General features: G+C 40.3%; 1 protein-coding gene across 6 annotated transcripts in view; it reads right to left on the bottom strand.

The window, feature by feature from the left end:
• UTRN (utrophin) overlaps window positions 1–15,108 on the bottom strand; it is a 449,632-nt gene that overhangs the window by 352,810 nt on the left and 81,714 nt on the right. For all 6 annotated transcript variants that reach the window (XM_037144913.2, XM_037144915.2, XM_037144914.2 and 3 more), the window contains one exon: window positions 9,821–9,882. In XM_037144913.2, coding sequence (XP_037000808.2) covers window positions 9,821–9,882 — 62 coding nt within the window. The remainder of the gene's footprint in view (window positions 1–9,820; window positions 9,883–15,108) is intronic.

Genomic DNA, 15,108 nt, shown 5'->3' with positions numbered 1-15,108 from the left:
AAGGGTCACTGGTTCGATTCCCAGTCAGGGCACACGCCTGGGTTGTGGGCCAGGTCCCAGTTGGGGGGGTGTGAGAGGCACTACACATTGATATTTCTCTCCCCCTCTTTCTCCTTCTCTTCCCCCTCTCTAAAAATAAATAAATATAATCTAAAAAAAAAAAGATCCTCTGTGCTCTGGTCTCCACCCTCTCTCTAATCTAACGCTGTGTTCTTCTCCCCTTTTTCAATGCTCCCAAATCATAATCATTTCCATCACAGGTCAAGTTTTTCAGCAACAGTCATAGTAATAATAGAAAAAAGACTGTAAAAGACTGAATAAGAAATTAACATTTAGGAAGTGTAGTTTGGAGTTCTTAAAAGGATGAAGAGGTAATTCTTCCTGCCAACTGCAAAAAGGCCAGACGTTCCGTCTGGAACACCGGTCGATGCCACGGCTGCCCACACAGGCTGGCAAACGCAGGCCTCGCCTTCAAGGAACTGGGGTCTAAACAAGCGTAAACAGAACCAGCACCCATAACACACGGTGAGCACATTCAGAGGGACTTTTGAACTGGCTGGGCTCCGCCAAATCTGTACCAAGGAACAGATACAGCACAGAGAGAGAGTCTGTCCTATGAGCTATCTAATCTCTAATCAAGTTATAACCATGTATAATAAAAAGTATGAAGGTAAGTGTTTAAATGCTTTCACACCTAAGATGTCTAATGATGGTCTCTAACAGACAAACAATGAACTTGAAACTTTTGACATTGTTTAGCAATCTGTCATTTACCTATGCTCTACTTATTTTTAAAGCAGGGTTCAGGGCAGCCTATACAATTCAGTTACCATGCCCACTGTTTATGACATGCGTACACACACATACATATACTTCTTATATACCATAATGTCTTTGCACTCTTCTCAGACTAACCTGAGATTAATGTGATGTCCCTGATCAACTGAAAAATTATGTATTATCTGATAACATAAATTTTATAATCTCACTCATTTGGTTTTTTTTTTTTTTGAGTTGCTGTTCTTTTTTGCAAAGAGTTGGTTATTTTAAAAATTCAAAATGAAATAAGTAATTCAATTTGGTATTTATTTTAACATTTTTAGAATCAGAATCTTTAGTTTATAAGTCCCAAATCTCACCACTGATACAAATGTAGCAACTTTCTTGGGCTCTTGTAATTCTTTATCTTCTTAAAAATCAATAATGCATCATCAGTGAACACTATGTACAATGTCATTTTGGTTAATTATAATATGTACTTAATATTTACTTATAAATGTGCATTAACTAGTTTACAACAAAAATGTTCTATTAAAATCTTGGTAGTGGAATTAAAACTGGTTGAAAAACTTTTCCTTCGGATTTCTTCTATTACCTAATTTTTATGATATGTATTATTATATAAAATAAACAATAGATTCTTTTTAAAAATCCAGATTAAGTAAACTGATGACATTAGGCTCATCACAATTATAAAATGTATACAGCTTAACCAAGGAAATGCAGGCCATATAACCATCACTATCTACCCTGTAGATTTTAAACCCCAGGGTGAAAGAATAGAAATGGCATGGCTATTGACTGACAGCCAAGTGAGTTCAGTGAAGGTATTTAAACACCTTGACAAAGGAAAACCAGCAAGATGTGTTACAGTTGTTCCGAGAATTAGCTGAGTGCAGGGCTCTCAGCCATCCTCTTTAAGAATTGATGGTGATCACAAGATCTTAAGAACTGAACTAGATTCCACCTAGAAGCCTGCTTGGAAGGAGGGAGGGAGAGAAGAAAAGGAGGAGGAAGGGAGAAATGGACAGCTCAGGGGATCACACTGACATCATGTCACCGCCAGAGCAACCATGTGTTCAGTGTTCATGCAGGAACCACATCCATGAATGCGCATGCACCTTAAGAACTACAGTATACTATACAACACAAGCTAGATCACACAACGTCCTTCAGAACATCAGAAGCCCTACAACAAGTAAGAGAACTGTCACCTTGATTTTGATAAGCAAAGTCACTGAGGTAGTATTCACAAAACTGGAATGGTAACGACCGCTACGTGGGGCTCACACACCTGGCAACCAGAGGCTGAGGCACTTGGGGACTTCATGGAAAATAACCTGGCAAGGGCTGCTGGTTGAATAAACCCCAGCTGCATAGGCAGACTCAGAAGATGGCACAGCTCATCCCCCATATGCACAACTGGCAAAGCAGTGGAGGGGTGTGAGGAACGCAGTTGCTCAGAAGATACGCTTCCACAGGACCGGGGAGCGGCATCAGGTACGGCATTGACAACGATAATGCAAACGTCAATAAAATGTCATCTTCTTTGTTAAATGAAGGAGGGACAGATGTCTTGCCCCTTCCTTTACCTGAGTGTCCCCTTTAAAACGTAACAGGCCTCATCAATCTCTCTTCTGGGTATCTACCCCAATATTTTGAAAGCATTTACTGGAAAGCAATATACGTATCCTTATGTTTATTGCATTATTCCCAGTGGCCAAGACATGGAAACAAATGACGAGTCCTTCAATATGATTGGATGAAGATGTGGTGCATACATCCTATGGGGTACCACTCAGCCACATGAAGAGATGAAATACTGCCATTTGCAACAACATGGATGGATCCTGAGAATATCATTCTAAGCAAAGTAAGTCATACAGAAAAAGTTAAGAATCATGATTTTACTCACATGTGACATATAAAACTGAAAGTAACAAATGAAATGAACACACAAGACAAACAAAAACTCATAAGCACAGACAAGTTTATGCTGGTTACTGGAGGAAAAGGGGGTGGTGGGAAGGAGGCAGAAAAGGGTAAACAGGGTCCAACACATGTTGACAGGAGGGCGCGTGTATTAAGACGATGTATTATAGAACCATCCATGTGAAACCTATATAATGTTATTAGTCAATGTAACCCCCAATAAATTTAGTACAATTTAAAAATGGTAAAAAAAAATAATAGTTCCAGCTTTTTGGTCAGGAATTAGATAAATTTGTCTAATTTTCCTGTGCAAGATAAACAGATACCTCAAAATTTACTCAGGAGTCTCTCAGGAGTTAGGAGACCTGCCCAAGGTACACCCATCTGTCCCTCCAGGAGACACATGCTCATTGTTCTTTCTTCTACTTATATTCCTGTGAAATTCTTTGCAGACTTTCTAGTCTTTTACCACTGCCTGCCTGTACCTAGTCTGATATGCATATTCAATAACTTGTGTTTTCCCTGTATTCCACACTGAACAGAGGCCTTTTTGTTAGCAGTTTGTTTGTTTATTTCCCCAATAGGAAAAACAATAACCATGTCAACTCCCCCCACCCCACCCCTGGTCTGGCTCCCCTCATGGCCAGTGGGAGGGTGGCAGGCTACCTGCAGCCATTGCAGCTAATCATGTCCTAGGCCAGCAACAGTGAAAAATGGGCCCAGTGTCTTCTAGCTCCATTTAACAGAAAATGCCTCTTTTCTCCAAAACCACCACCTCTTCACCAATCCTCTTTACCGCTCGCTGGCCCACACTGGCTCAGACCCACTCGTCCCCATACTAATCAAGGCTTACACTTTAGGACAACTCCAGCTACTCTATAGAAAGTTCAAGGAAGGGGATGGATACGGTGAGGCACGGAAGAACGAGTTGGCAGATTATTATAGTGATCCGTGTGTTCAGTGATAACTTCCAAGAAAAAATTATTTTTTGTTTTGCAGAACATAGAATGCACATGGGTCTTTCTGGAGTGGAATCTTTCAGCACCCTTGAAAGGAGGCAGTGGAAGACACAGGCATCTGTGGGAGAGACGCCCAGGAGTTAGAGGAGGGGGGGCCTCCTTCCTGCTGGAGGCCTGCGGCAGAGAGAGGCAGCTCCCTCAGGCCCTCTCCTGGTACCACAGACCCTAAAATGCCTGCGCTGAATGTGCCCAGGAGGAAGTCTGGAAGAGCTTGGTGCTGGATGGATTTGGGACTTGAAGGACAAGAACCAATTAGCCTGGCATCTACCCAACCCTGGCCCTGGGTAGTGACTGGAGGGAGCCTGGGGGTCCTGGAAGGAAGGGAAGGGAGAAATTGGTGGTGGGGGTGGGGCAGTCGGGTGGACTGAATAGAACACAGGTCTGTGGCTCTGCTTGCTCGCTTCCAACTGAAGGGTAACAGATCAATCCAAAAACTGATCATCAATTACAAAGACAGACTATAAATGCCAGATTTATTTAACAACTACAAATACTAATAGGCTCAAAATCATGTATTAAGTATCAATATATATAAAACACGCATGTTAGATTTTTTTTTACTTTAAAAAATAGTAGTTACCAGAATCCAGGGGAAAATCATTTTGCAAGTATAATGCATAGAACCAAACAAACAAACAGACGAAAAACAAATTGAATAAAAACAAAACGAAACAAGCAAACTCACAGCTAAAATCTATCTGGAAGCTGTTTAGAGAAATGGAATGTGTTTTATTGTTTGCTTTTGAGAGGTACTGGAGAATAGACATAAACTGAAACTTCTCAGGGAACCACTTGAATGGTTGGAGCCCCTAAAACACTTAGTTGACCTGCCACCCACATATTCAAGGAAAGAAATCAATGGTAGACCCAGAGTGTAGCTCCCCAGCTCAAATTGCTACGGGAAAGGCAGTTTACAGGCACACAGGGAGGCCTGCGAGGTCTTCTCCACCACTCTACACAGAAGCTGCAATGCCTGCCGGATGCTGCTGCTACAACCTTCCTCTGCAAATCGCCTGTACATCTCCGGCCACTTCTAATTGTGTGCCATCAATGTCTAACATGAAGAAAGGAGCAAATAGATGACACTAAAATCAATGTCCTGCCATGGCCAGGTGGCTCAGTTGGTTGAAGCATCGCCCCACACACCAAAAGGTATCGGCTTGGATCCCCCATCAGGGCACATACCTAGACTGCAGGTTGATCCCTGCTTGAGGTGTGTACAGGGAGGCACCAATCAATGTTTCTCTCTCACATAGATTTCTCTTTCTCTCTCTCATTCTCTCTCCCTCCCTTGTCACCCCTCCCTCCCTTCCTCTTTCTCACTCAAAAAAAAACCAACAAAAAACATATCCTCATGTGAGGATTAAAAAAAATTTTTTAAAGCAAGTCCCACTGTCTCCGAAAGGAACAACACATCTGAGTAGCTCTTCAGACTGAAGTTTTAAAATGCTCCAGATTTCTTCTTTTATGTGCAATCAATTTAATTTCCAAGTTTGGAAGAGTCACTATATGAAAACTTGGCTGGCCCTCGTCTCTGAAAGGGGAGAAGCAGAAAGTGCCCACACGTAAGTGCAGCATCTCCACTTTGCGTATTCTCTACCTGACCTCCATGTGCGAAACCTTTGTTTGATAATCACCTCACCAAACTGATAAAAGAGCTTCAGCCATTTGTATGTCTCAGCTCTGCCAGATGAGAAGCTCCCCAAGTCAGCCAAGGAAAATGCAGGCTTAAAGTCAGAACACATTTCCCAATAGTGAAGCAAGAGACCTTGGCAGCGTCCCCCAGGAGACCAGCCTATGAACAAACCGAAGTCTCCTCAAATTACGGGGAACAAAACACTCACCCTTCACCCACCAGACAGTGGAATAAAGTGGGCTTATTGAGCCAATGCTTTTCATTTCCATTTCTGTTTTAAAATATACGTCAAGCATAGGCCAGGGATACCGTAAGTTGGGAGTACTTGATAGGATTTTAATCTAGCATTCCTAAGTAATTTTAATCTTCCATAATGTTTTACAATGATGTCTATTTCTTAGCAATATGAGGCAAGTAATTATGTGTCTCATAGCTAGAGGAATCAAAACTAAGTGACCTGAAAAAATTGGCTAATAATTTGCTAGAGGTCATAAATAAATAAGCAGTATACCCAGGAAGAAGTGCTTCATTTCCTAACTCTTAGCTCCTGTAAATAATCATTTCCTTCTGAGTTTTTGCATAATTTTTAAATCTAACAACCGTAAGTTTTCTTACACCACGTGACTTTCCAGGACACCCAAACTCCAAAGCATTGTTCGCTCTATGACATATCAACAAGGACTTACAGCAAAAAGAATATACAGTTATAGTAAATGCTATCTTAGTTATCATATATATAGGTATACATATTTAAAATCAAAATATGGTTTTAGATCCATATTATTCAGTATTCTTAAGCTCTTTCCCGAATCTCATACCTAGGAATGAATTAAGCCCATTTGATGTTTTAAATGCCATTTTCTTCACTGTGAATTTATAGGTGGATCCTCTTTGAAGAATCCTGCCCAGTAAACAAGGGTTTAATACGTCCACTAAGTCCAAATGGTGATTTAATAATCTTTGCAGCACAACTCCAGGAAACCAGATAAATATGAAAAGTTTGCATGGCTGGATTTGTTTGGTTTTATGAATAAGTGCGGCAAAAGCCCTGATGTATTTATTCATATCCATGAAATAACACAGTTTTTATGCCATTTTGCTCTCATTTCCACACTCCCATCTCTTTCCAATCAACCACCTCCAATTGGCTTATGGATATACAGTATTAAGCATTTAAATGTATGTCTCAGTCATTGGCATTCATTTATTTATTGTCTGTAAATACCCACCAGGTGCTAGTTAAATGCCAGGGTTGCCATGGTGAAGAACAAAATAGACAACAACCCTACACCCTGGAACATACCACCATCCAGAAGAAGAAAGACAAATACTTTCAGGTGCAATTATTTATATTGCAATGATGATAAGTGCTTCAAAGGATAACACTTCAAGAGTACAGAGCATACCTCCCCTACTCTGGGAGTTCAGAAAACTGTGTCCATGAGCAAGTGGCGTTTAAGCTCAGCCCAGGAAGAGTGGCAGTTAGTTGGCCAGGAAACGATGGAGGCAGGCACTTGCGTAAATGCCATGGGAAGACTTGTGCAGTAGGAGACACAGGCTGTGTAGCTACAGCATGATTAGGGGGCAAGAGTAAAGTAAAATGAAATTAGGAGTAAATTGGAGGGGTTGCTATTTAGGGCCAAAAAAGCCGAGTACTAACAGCGCACGGCCATTGAAAGATTTTACTGAAAAAAAACAGGTATTTAGGCTTACACCTCAGGATCCCTTCAGCTGCTATGTAGAAAGTGGAAGGAAGAGGAGAGATAAGGTGAAGCAGGGAAAGAAGAACCAGATGGCAAATTATTACGAGGTCCATGTGCTCGGGGATAATTTTCTAAGGTAAAGTTGTGGATCTCATACAAATGTAATATTAACATGTGTCAACGACTTCAACTCATTAATTAATGAGGGAACCAGGAAGGTGTTAAAACTGGTCCCAAGGAAAATTCGAAAAGCCCTATGTTTATACAAAGGAAAGCTGAAATAAATGTATAATAGATGGAAAATCAGGTCTATTCAAGGGGCCATAATCGATTACATTCCAAGCTACTTCATGCTTTTTTCAATGAGTATCATTTGCATTATTATCTGTTGTTACTAGCTCAAAGATAATGGAAGGCAGATAACCCAGATGGATGAGCTGGCAGGGCTCCCTCTGACCTTTTCTGCTCATCTTAAAGCCTTCCACAACTTTCCCTAATCCAGCTAATAATGACTTGGCAAAAGAAGGTGTCAGTGAAGATGGAGAGAAAGGGATGATGTTAAATGGCACTGGAATCAACAAGACTTGGTGTTGAAGACTTTGGCTGGGGAGGGGACCATGAAGTTTGAATGTCTGGAGAAGGAATTTAAAGCATATACCTAAATGGCAGAAGATGTCATCAGAGTCTCTTGGATTTCTTACCACAGAGGGCCCTACTTCTTTAGGGGGACCCATGCCACAGGAAAGCAGCAGACTTGATTAATAATTCTATCTTCAAGTCCACTGTGATGTACCAGAGCCATGGATAAAATAGGAATAACATACAATGAACGCTTACCCTTCGACAGGGTTTTGTCCCCGGGGCTAGCCTCTCGATTAGTCAGTGACGCCAGGCTCAGATACAACCTCACACCAACTCAGCAGCAGGTGAGCTGCGTGAGGAGTCCATGGAAATCTCCCAGCCTTTCCTTTCCTGACCCTAGTGCGGAAGAAGTCTGACTTACGGACTTAAGAGAGCCAGGATAAAACAATGAGACAGACAAAAACAGAGAGAGGTGGGTACAGATGATATTGATATAGATGTAGATAATATAGATATAGATGGTATAGATGTGGGTGAGATACAGATTAGATATAGATAATATAGCCACATATATATAGATGTATAGATAGATATATGTATGGATAAAATTTAGTGTTACTACCACGAGTCCGCCACATCATTATAGCCAAATAGTCATAATTTCTTCGATAAATGTGTTCTAGACCCATCCAAATTCCCCTTTTTCCTCTGATTTCTTACTAGAAGTAATCTACAAAGAAACACTTCCATGGTCACCTCTACTTTTGATACTGTTTCTCCAAATAAAACATAAAAATAAACATTCTGTGTCAGTTTACATAACTGTAACTTTTACTATGTTGACAATAATTACCAAGCCTCCTAGGGCAAATAATTTATGTGGGACTGAAAACCCTGATTTAATATTACAAAATAACATATAGATGATAAATGTAAAGTTTTAGATATCAACTTCATAAAATAATCTCTTCTGGAAATCCAAATCACTCAGATGTTACCTGTGCCTCTACAGCAAAAATTAAAATTTACCAAAAAAAAAAGCCTATGTGTGCTTTGGAATAATCCTACACAGAAAACCACCAATTATGCAGACACTTCTACACTCTTGACCTTCTCGTCAAAGTCAGACATTTTCACATTCCTTACATTCTCAGAGACAGAATTAAATACCCCTTAACAAAAACGTGCAAAACCTAAAAATACACTGCAATCAAATAATCGACTGTAAATACTGGGGTGTAGAACAATTTTTAAACTACACCGCTACTCAAAGCAATCCTAAAGCATTTTCATTTTGCTCCAAAGAAATACCCATGTTTACTTTCCTGACCTTTGCAACCTTCTGAAGCATGAAATTTTGAAAAATAACTCGATTAAAATACCTTTCATGGCATTTTAAAATACCATCATGGTGTTTCTCTGAGAAACATTTCTTTTTCGTCATCATATAAGCCATTAACCTGGAAGTTTTCCTCTGATCCCAGATTTAAAAGACAAAATTCCAGTCGCCCCTGGATTCCATGAGGGAAGCCATTCAATAACCAGTGGTAACTCTACTGGGGCAAGTCTGAAAGGAGCATCGCCAAGTCCTCTCTCCTCAGCTTACTCTGCTCCTGAGAAAAATATCCGACAAAACCTTAATTATAATCCAAGGGGTAAGAAACACGGGGAAAGAACAGGTCTTTGGGGACAGAAATGAGGAAGTTTACCGGGAAGCAACATGGCGGATACGCATCACCAGCCACAGTTGTGAGCATTGAAGTTCCTAACCTTTTCCACACGGGGTAGAATGGCTGCCTGAGTGATAACGATTTGATTTTAAGCAGGCCAAATAAAACAATCTTTTCAGCTAAGTCAATACAAAATTTTCCCAGTGACACTTTCCTTTCCTACATGTACCCAGGATTCACAGAGTCAAAAGTGGCAAACTGTTGGCTTGATACCCAACGACTACCTGGTACAAATGAAGAGCTGTTTCTACCCTGAACTGTGGACACCAGAATTCCATTTCAGCCTATTTTAAAAGAGAATAAAGAAAAAATAAAAGTATCTGTGCATTTTTATTAGATCGTATTTCATGGGGAAAATTCACTGTACTTCCAACGAAACTCCATGAGTCAGAATGAAGCATTTGAATCATCAGAAAGTTTTTGAAAAGTCTTGGTTACCTTTGAAAAGCGAGCATTTATCCATTTGGTAAAGGTTTTCTTCTGCACGTCATTGTGTTCATCTGTGGGAAGAAAAAGAGAGAGAAGGAAAAAGTGTGAAATACCATTCGTTTATGAGGGTGCTAAACAAGATCGTCACTATCCCGGGGAGTTTTCAAGAGTCCTATCAGCAGACTTCACGAGGCACAACCATCCGCAGCTAGTGAAGACTGTGATGGCTGCCGACTCCAGCACTTTTGGAGCCTGCCAATGCCTGCAGCAGAGGGGGGCCCCAGGGAGCTGGCCGGCTCTTCACCCTCAGCATTGGTACAGTGCCACCAGCCATGAAATCGACTTTGATAGGATCAGGACCTTGCTTTCAAACTATTACATGCAATACAGACTTGCATTTTGTTTTAAGTAAAATTTCGGCATGATAAAAATGTCAACCTGTTACAAACAAAAATCAAAGATACCCTATAAAAACTACAAAATTCATGATTTCCTTCCTTTTCATTTGAGTCCTATATCTTGCAGGACAAAAACCAGTGTAAGGTTTAGTATAAGCACAGCATAGAGTTTATCGTCAATTCCACACCCTGTTTTCCTGTCATAAGAATGACATGGCAAGGTTTTAATGATCCAATTCCATAAAAATTATCCAGATATTTTACAAGGAGAGAAATCAACCAGTTTTTAAATGACTATAAATTCATTTTTCAGGGCACTACAAATGAAAATTGGTCTTAAAAAAAACTACAGCAACCGAATTTCTTGAAGATGGGCAGAGTTATCTACTTGGCTATAAGGAAGCTGCGTGTTATAACAAAGCGATCAAAAGGCTTTATAACCAAATAGACCAGACCCGAACCTACTAGCCCGTGGCCTTGAGTAAGTCATAAGGGTTCCCTGCCTCCAAGTTCTCATCTGTAAAATGCCAATAAACAGCACCCAGCTCATAAGGGCACTACGAGGATTAGTGAATATAAGTGGAAAATACTTGGCAAAGAGCTGCCATTCGGTCCTTTCTTATTCTTGCTATTGTTGTTATTATAGAATGTGTGAGAACAAGTCGGATAAGCATCCAGTTTATCCTTTCCGTAACTTCTAATCACATCCTCTTCAATCGCTCACCAATTCTCTAATACAACCAGCAAGAGTCATTGTTGATTAAGTCCTACAAGCAGCCTGTTAACAGTCTCTAAGGAGTTCTGAAAGCTGCCTAAGGAGCACTTGGAACAGTGCAGAAAGCTGTGGTTCTGGGTATATAATACTGCTTGTTCCACGACTGTCCATACCACCAGGCTGCCCCCTGCATGGTAACAGCAAAATCACCAGAGGAGGCCCAAAGGTGCTCTGCCCTCTACACATTGGTCAGACAGGGCTGCCTCTCACCAGACCTCCTCACCCGCCCCTGGCAGCGTAATTAGTTCACCCACGACACTTCCCACGTCTGTAGTATCTTTGGTCCTCACCCTCTTCTGGAAGGAGAGCTTGTAATTAAAGGTCATTCCTGGAATAACCACAGCAGCAGCTACAGAAAAGAGTGCACTTCCACAGATCCATACAGGTAATTGGAGACTGACTCCGAGACACAGAGGGGATGACTGGATTAAAGACAAAACTGCTCTCTAAGAAATTGCTTGATGTTAAATGTGCTGAGAGGAGCCTTCCTTCCAGGAAGGACGATGCAGTCAGCATCGGTCCCAATTTCAGGCTTTCTGCCATCTGATCAATGCACAGCTAAGCCATTTATTAGCTGAGAGGATTTGCTTACACAGTGAATGTCCTAGCCTTGAACACCACACCCCAGAGGGACAGAGCTCAGATTATATACAGAATTCATGGCAGTCAGACACACTAACCTGCAGAGAGCCCTCCGCCAGCTCTGCCAACATGAACGCCATATTAAAACACCATCTGAATACTTGGGAAATCCAATTCTTTGCCCTACTATCTTAAAAAGACTTATCTTTGTAAACATTGCCATATCTGTTCCATAATGTTGTGAAGAAATATATATGTCATAAGTACTAAATTGTGTTAACTTCATACCATTCACACAACTTAAGCATGTTTGACCATAAAAATTGGGAAGATTTTAAGGGAGAAATGTTACTACATTTCATTTTTTTCTTAACCACTTTCCTAGGTAGTTAGCCTTATTTTCAAAAACATTAAATTATCTAATATACAATTATCTAATGGTATATATAGGGTCCTCTATAGGTATAGAATGGAATAAAGTACCTGTCACCTTATCAAGAGATAAATAAAACTTTTCCATTTTATCACATGTAGAATAAAATCAAGTTTTTAAAAGACTCCCACCATACAAATGTTTATAAAAACTAATAAGTTAATGTTTCTATAATAGTATTTGATCTTCGGATCAAATCAAAATCTGAATACGAGTGTGAGTAACTGATACAAAATAAAGTATTGGCTTGTAAAAGACAAATAATCAAACCCAAATATTTTGAAACTACTCCAAAATTCATAAAAACCTCTTTTGTATTCATTTCCTTGGCATGGTTCAAGAGGAAAAGAAAAGAGTTCATATTTCAATAAGACTTGACTTTCCAGGCCCTTTTTTTCAGACACACACACACACACACACACACACACACACACACCCCTCTCATTTTCTGCCAGACAGGAATTCAGTAAAAGTACAGGAATTGGCCTGCGGCTTTTCAATTATGAGATTAAAAATGTAACAAATTTGGAATAGTTACTAGTATAGAACTGCCAGCCACAGCACAGGCATGACCTTGGCCCTGGCCCCTGTGTCGGGCAGGTGGAAATATGCTGGCAAAGGTGTAGCAGGACATCTCAACATCTAAGTCACGCTACTCTGGTCAATCGCTTTGTCCTCCTAGAAATTTACACAGAACTGCAAGTCTCAAATGCATTTACCTCTCCATTATCAGGCCAATTAGTTAACATACATAATATACATAATTTACAGTCTAAATGTATTCTTTCAGATTTCCAAACAAGTGTTTTCTTTAGAGTTAGACTTCAGAAAGAAATTTAGTTTCTGAAAGCCTTTCTCGACCTAGTAAATCTTACCCATTAATGACCTTTCTCCATTAGGGGACAAACACGAGACTGAATTAGGAGCAGAAAAATGTATTAAATCCCTTAAGGCTGATTTTCCAAATTCTTCCTCTAAATATTTTGCTCTTCTTAAAATGCTTTTGACATGCTCACACAGATCCGGGGCCTGGGCTGCTGCCTAGCCTGGAATTTTATTTCTGTGATGGGTAAGAGAAATGAAGCAAGAAACATCAACAAAACCGCCTGATAAATCTTCAAAGAGAGGAGTTTGGATTTTATTTCACCTCACCAGTTCAAGTGCATTTCAAAAATTCCTTTAGCAGAACTCAGCAACAAATCTCAACTTAAACTTCAAACTGGAAATGGGGCGGAGCAATTAGTTGTATCCCCAGTGGAAATGCCTAAGTCTCAGGAACACCTACACACCATTAAATCTCTACCAGTACAGAGAACGTGTGACCCCTAGCACATTTCTCAAAGCACCTGAGGGCTGTCCAATCGGCTGGCAATAACTTGAGGTGCTTAACGTGCAACAATTCAGAAAAGAAGTCCTTAGAATTTAGTCCGAAAAAGAAATGTCCTGCGGGATGATCTCGAAGGTGCACTGACTTAATGGAAGCCTCTTTCGCAAAATTTAACACGACCTAGAAAGCCCTTTTCTCATTAGCAAAAAGTGATGATTTCGGAACAAAGGAAAGCATTTCAGACCATACTCCCACTTCTTCCACTTCTTTCTCTGGGTGTGGTGTGTGAGTCAACCCCCAAACAAACCCACTGCTAAGGCCTGGACGTGTCTTTCTCCTCTCCTGCTTTGACATACATACATAATTTGTCTCTGAAAAAAACCCAATTCATTTATTCAAACGATAAGTACTAAAATATTATATGAAGACAAATATTATGTAATAATCTGTAAAACACTGTAAATGTGTAGACAAACAGAAACAAGAAGAGACTGTTCACAAGCAGAGCGCCTGACCTCCCACGTTTGTTTCAAATCTGACATCCTCAGAGGATCTGGAGGAAACACTTAACATTCAAAACGTGCTTTTCAAAGTGGTCAAACTACCTAAGGGTATAAGAAATTGAGATGACATTTCAAATGATATTTTTGTAAGTTTATTGCATTTACAATTTGAAGATAATAAGCTAAAAACTGCATATAAAATACACTTTTGCTTCCCTCTGTACAAAGCAAAAAATCAAACTGATGATCTCTTTGGGAGAAGTGGAGATGGATGGAGTGAGGAAGAAGAGGAGAACCACCCCACTTTTCAAATGAAAAGCTGATACCCAAGGACAAAAGTTAAATGAATTGCCCAGGTTACCCACACAGCAAGTAGCAAAGTCACAAACAGAACCAGGTCTGACCTATTCCTGAGCCTGTGTTCAATGCACATCCAGACAAGGGAAGGTCAAAGCAAGTTCCATGAGGAAAACAAAAAGGGCATTTACAATAATGTATCTTGAAGGACAGCCTGGTATGCCAAGGTGGGAGGAAGGGCATCCTACAGAGATCACGACAATTGAATGATGCCCTCTCCATTTCAGGCTCCGACTAAATACCTGACCCCAAATAAGAGCCTAATTTTGCATCTGTGAGAAAACACAGAGGGCTCTAACATAAAATGATGTCAGGATGAGACTTCTAAACTAACCCGATCTTCAGAAAGTTTTCAATCCTGAAAAGAGCTGACAGCCACAAAAAGGATCAGGAGGACGAAGTGAGAAATGCATGCTCAAAAGAATGTTCTCGTAAGAAAATACAGATTCCTTGAAAATCAACCCGTGTAAGCAAACACACGTTCTGCTAGCACAACCCACCCACACTGCTCCCGAATTCATTATGATTATGGAACCCCTGGGTTCCAGAAAGTCCGCAGCCCCACCTTGACTAGATTAGAGAATTTCTATCATTCTTGGCATTGGAGGAAACATTCCAGATGAGAACCAACGTAAGCTACCTGATTAGCACAGAATCACAGTGTATCAGAGCAGGAAGGGAAGTAAAGAGGCACCTGGTCAACCTGAGACCAGAAATGACAGAAGCACCAATAGCACACAATGCCATAAATCAAGTCAAGATCTGTGTCTTCTTATCTAATGCTCCTCTAGCTCCCCAAACTGCTTTTATTTTTAAACATCTCTATTCAGATATAATTCACATACTATACAAGTCAGCCATTTTAAATTTGCACTTCAATGGTTTTTAGCATATTAGATTCTTAATGTTTAAAATTGTGGTA

This window comes from Artibeus jamaicensis, unplaced genomic scaffold, assembly GCF_021234435.1.
Source record: "Artibeus jamaicensis isolate MK-2021 breed Jamaican fruit bat unplaced genomic scaffold, CSHL_Jam_final contig_3176, whole genome shotgun sequence".
Lineage (NCBI taxonomy): Eukaryota > Metazoa > Chordata > Mammalia > Chiroptera > Phyllostomidae > Artibeus > Artibeus jamaicensis.
Note: the sequence above shows the minus strand (reverse complement) of the source record. Positions and strands in the feature narration are given on the sequence as shown.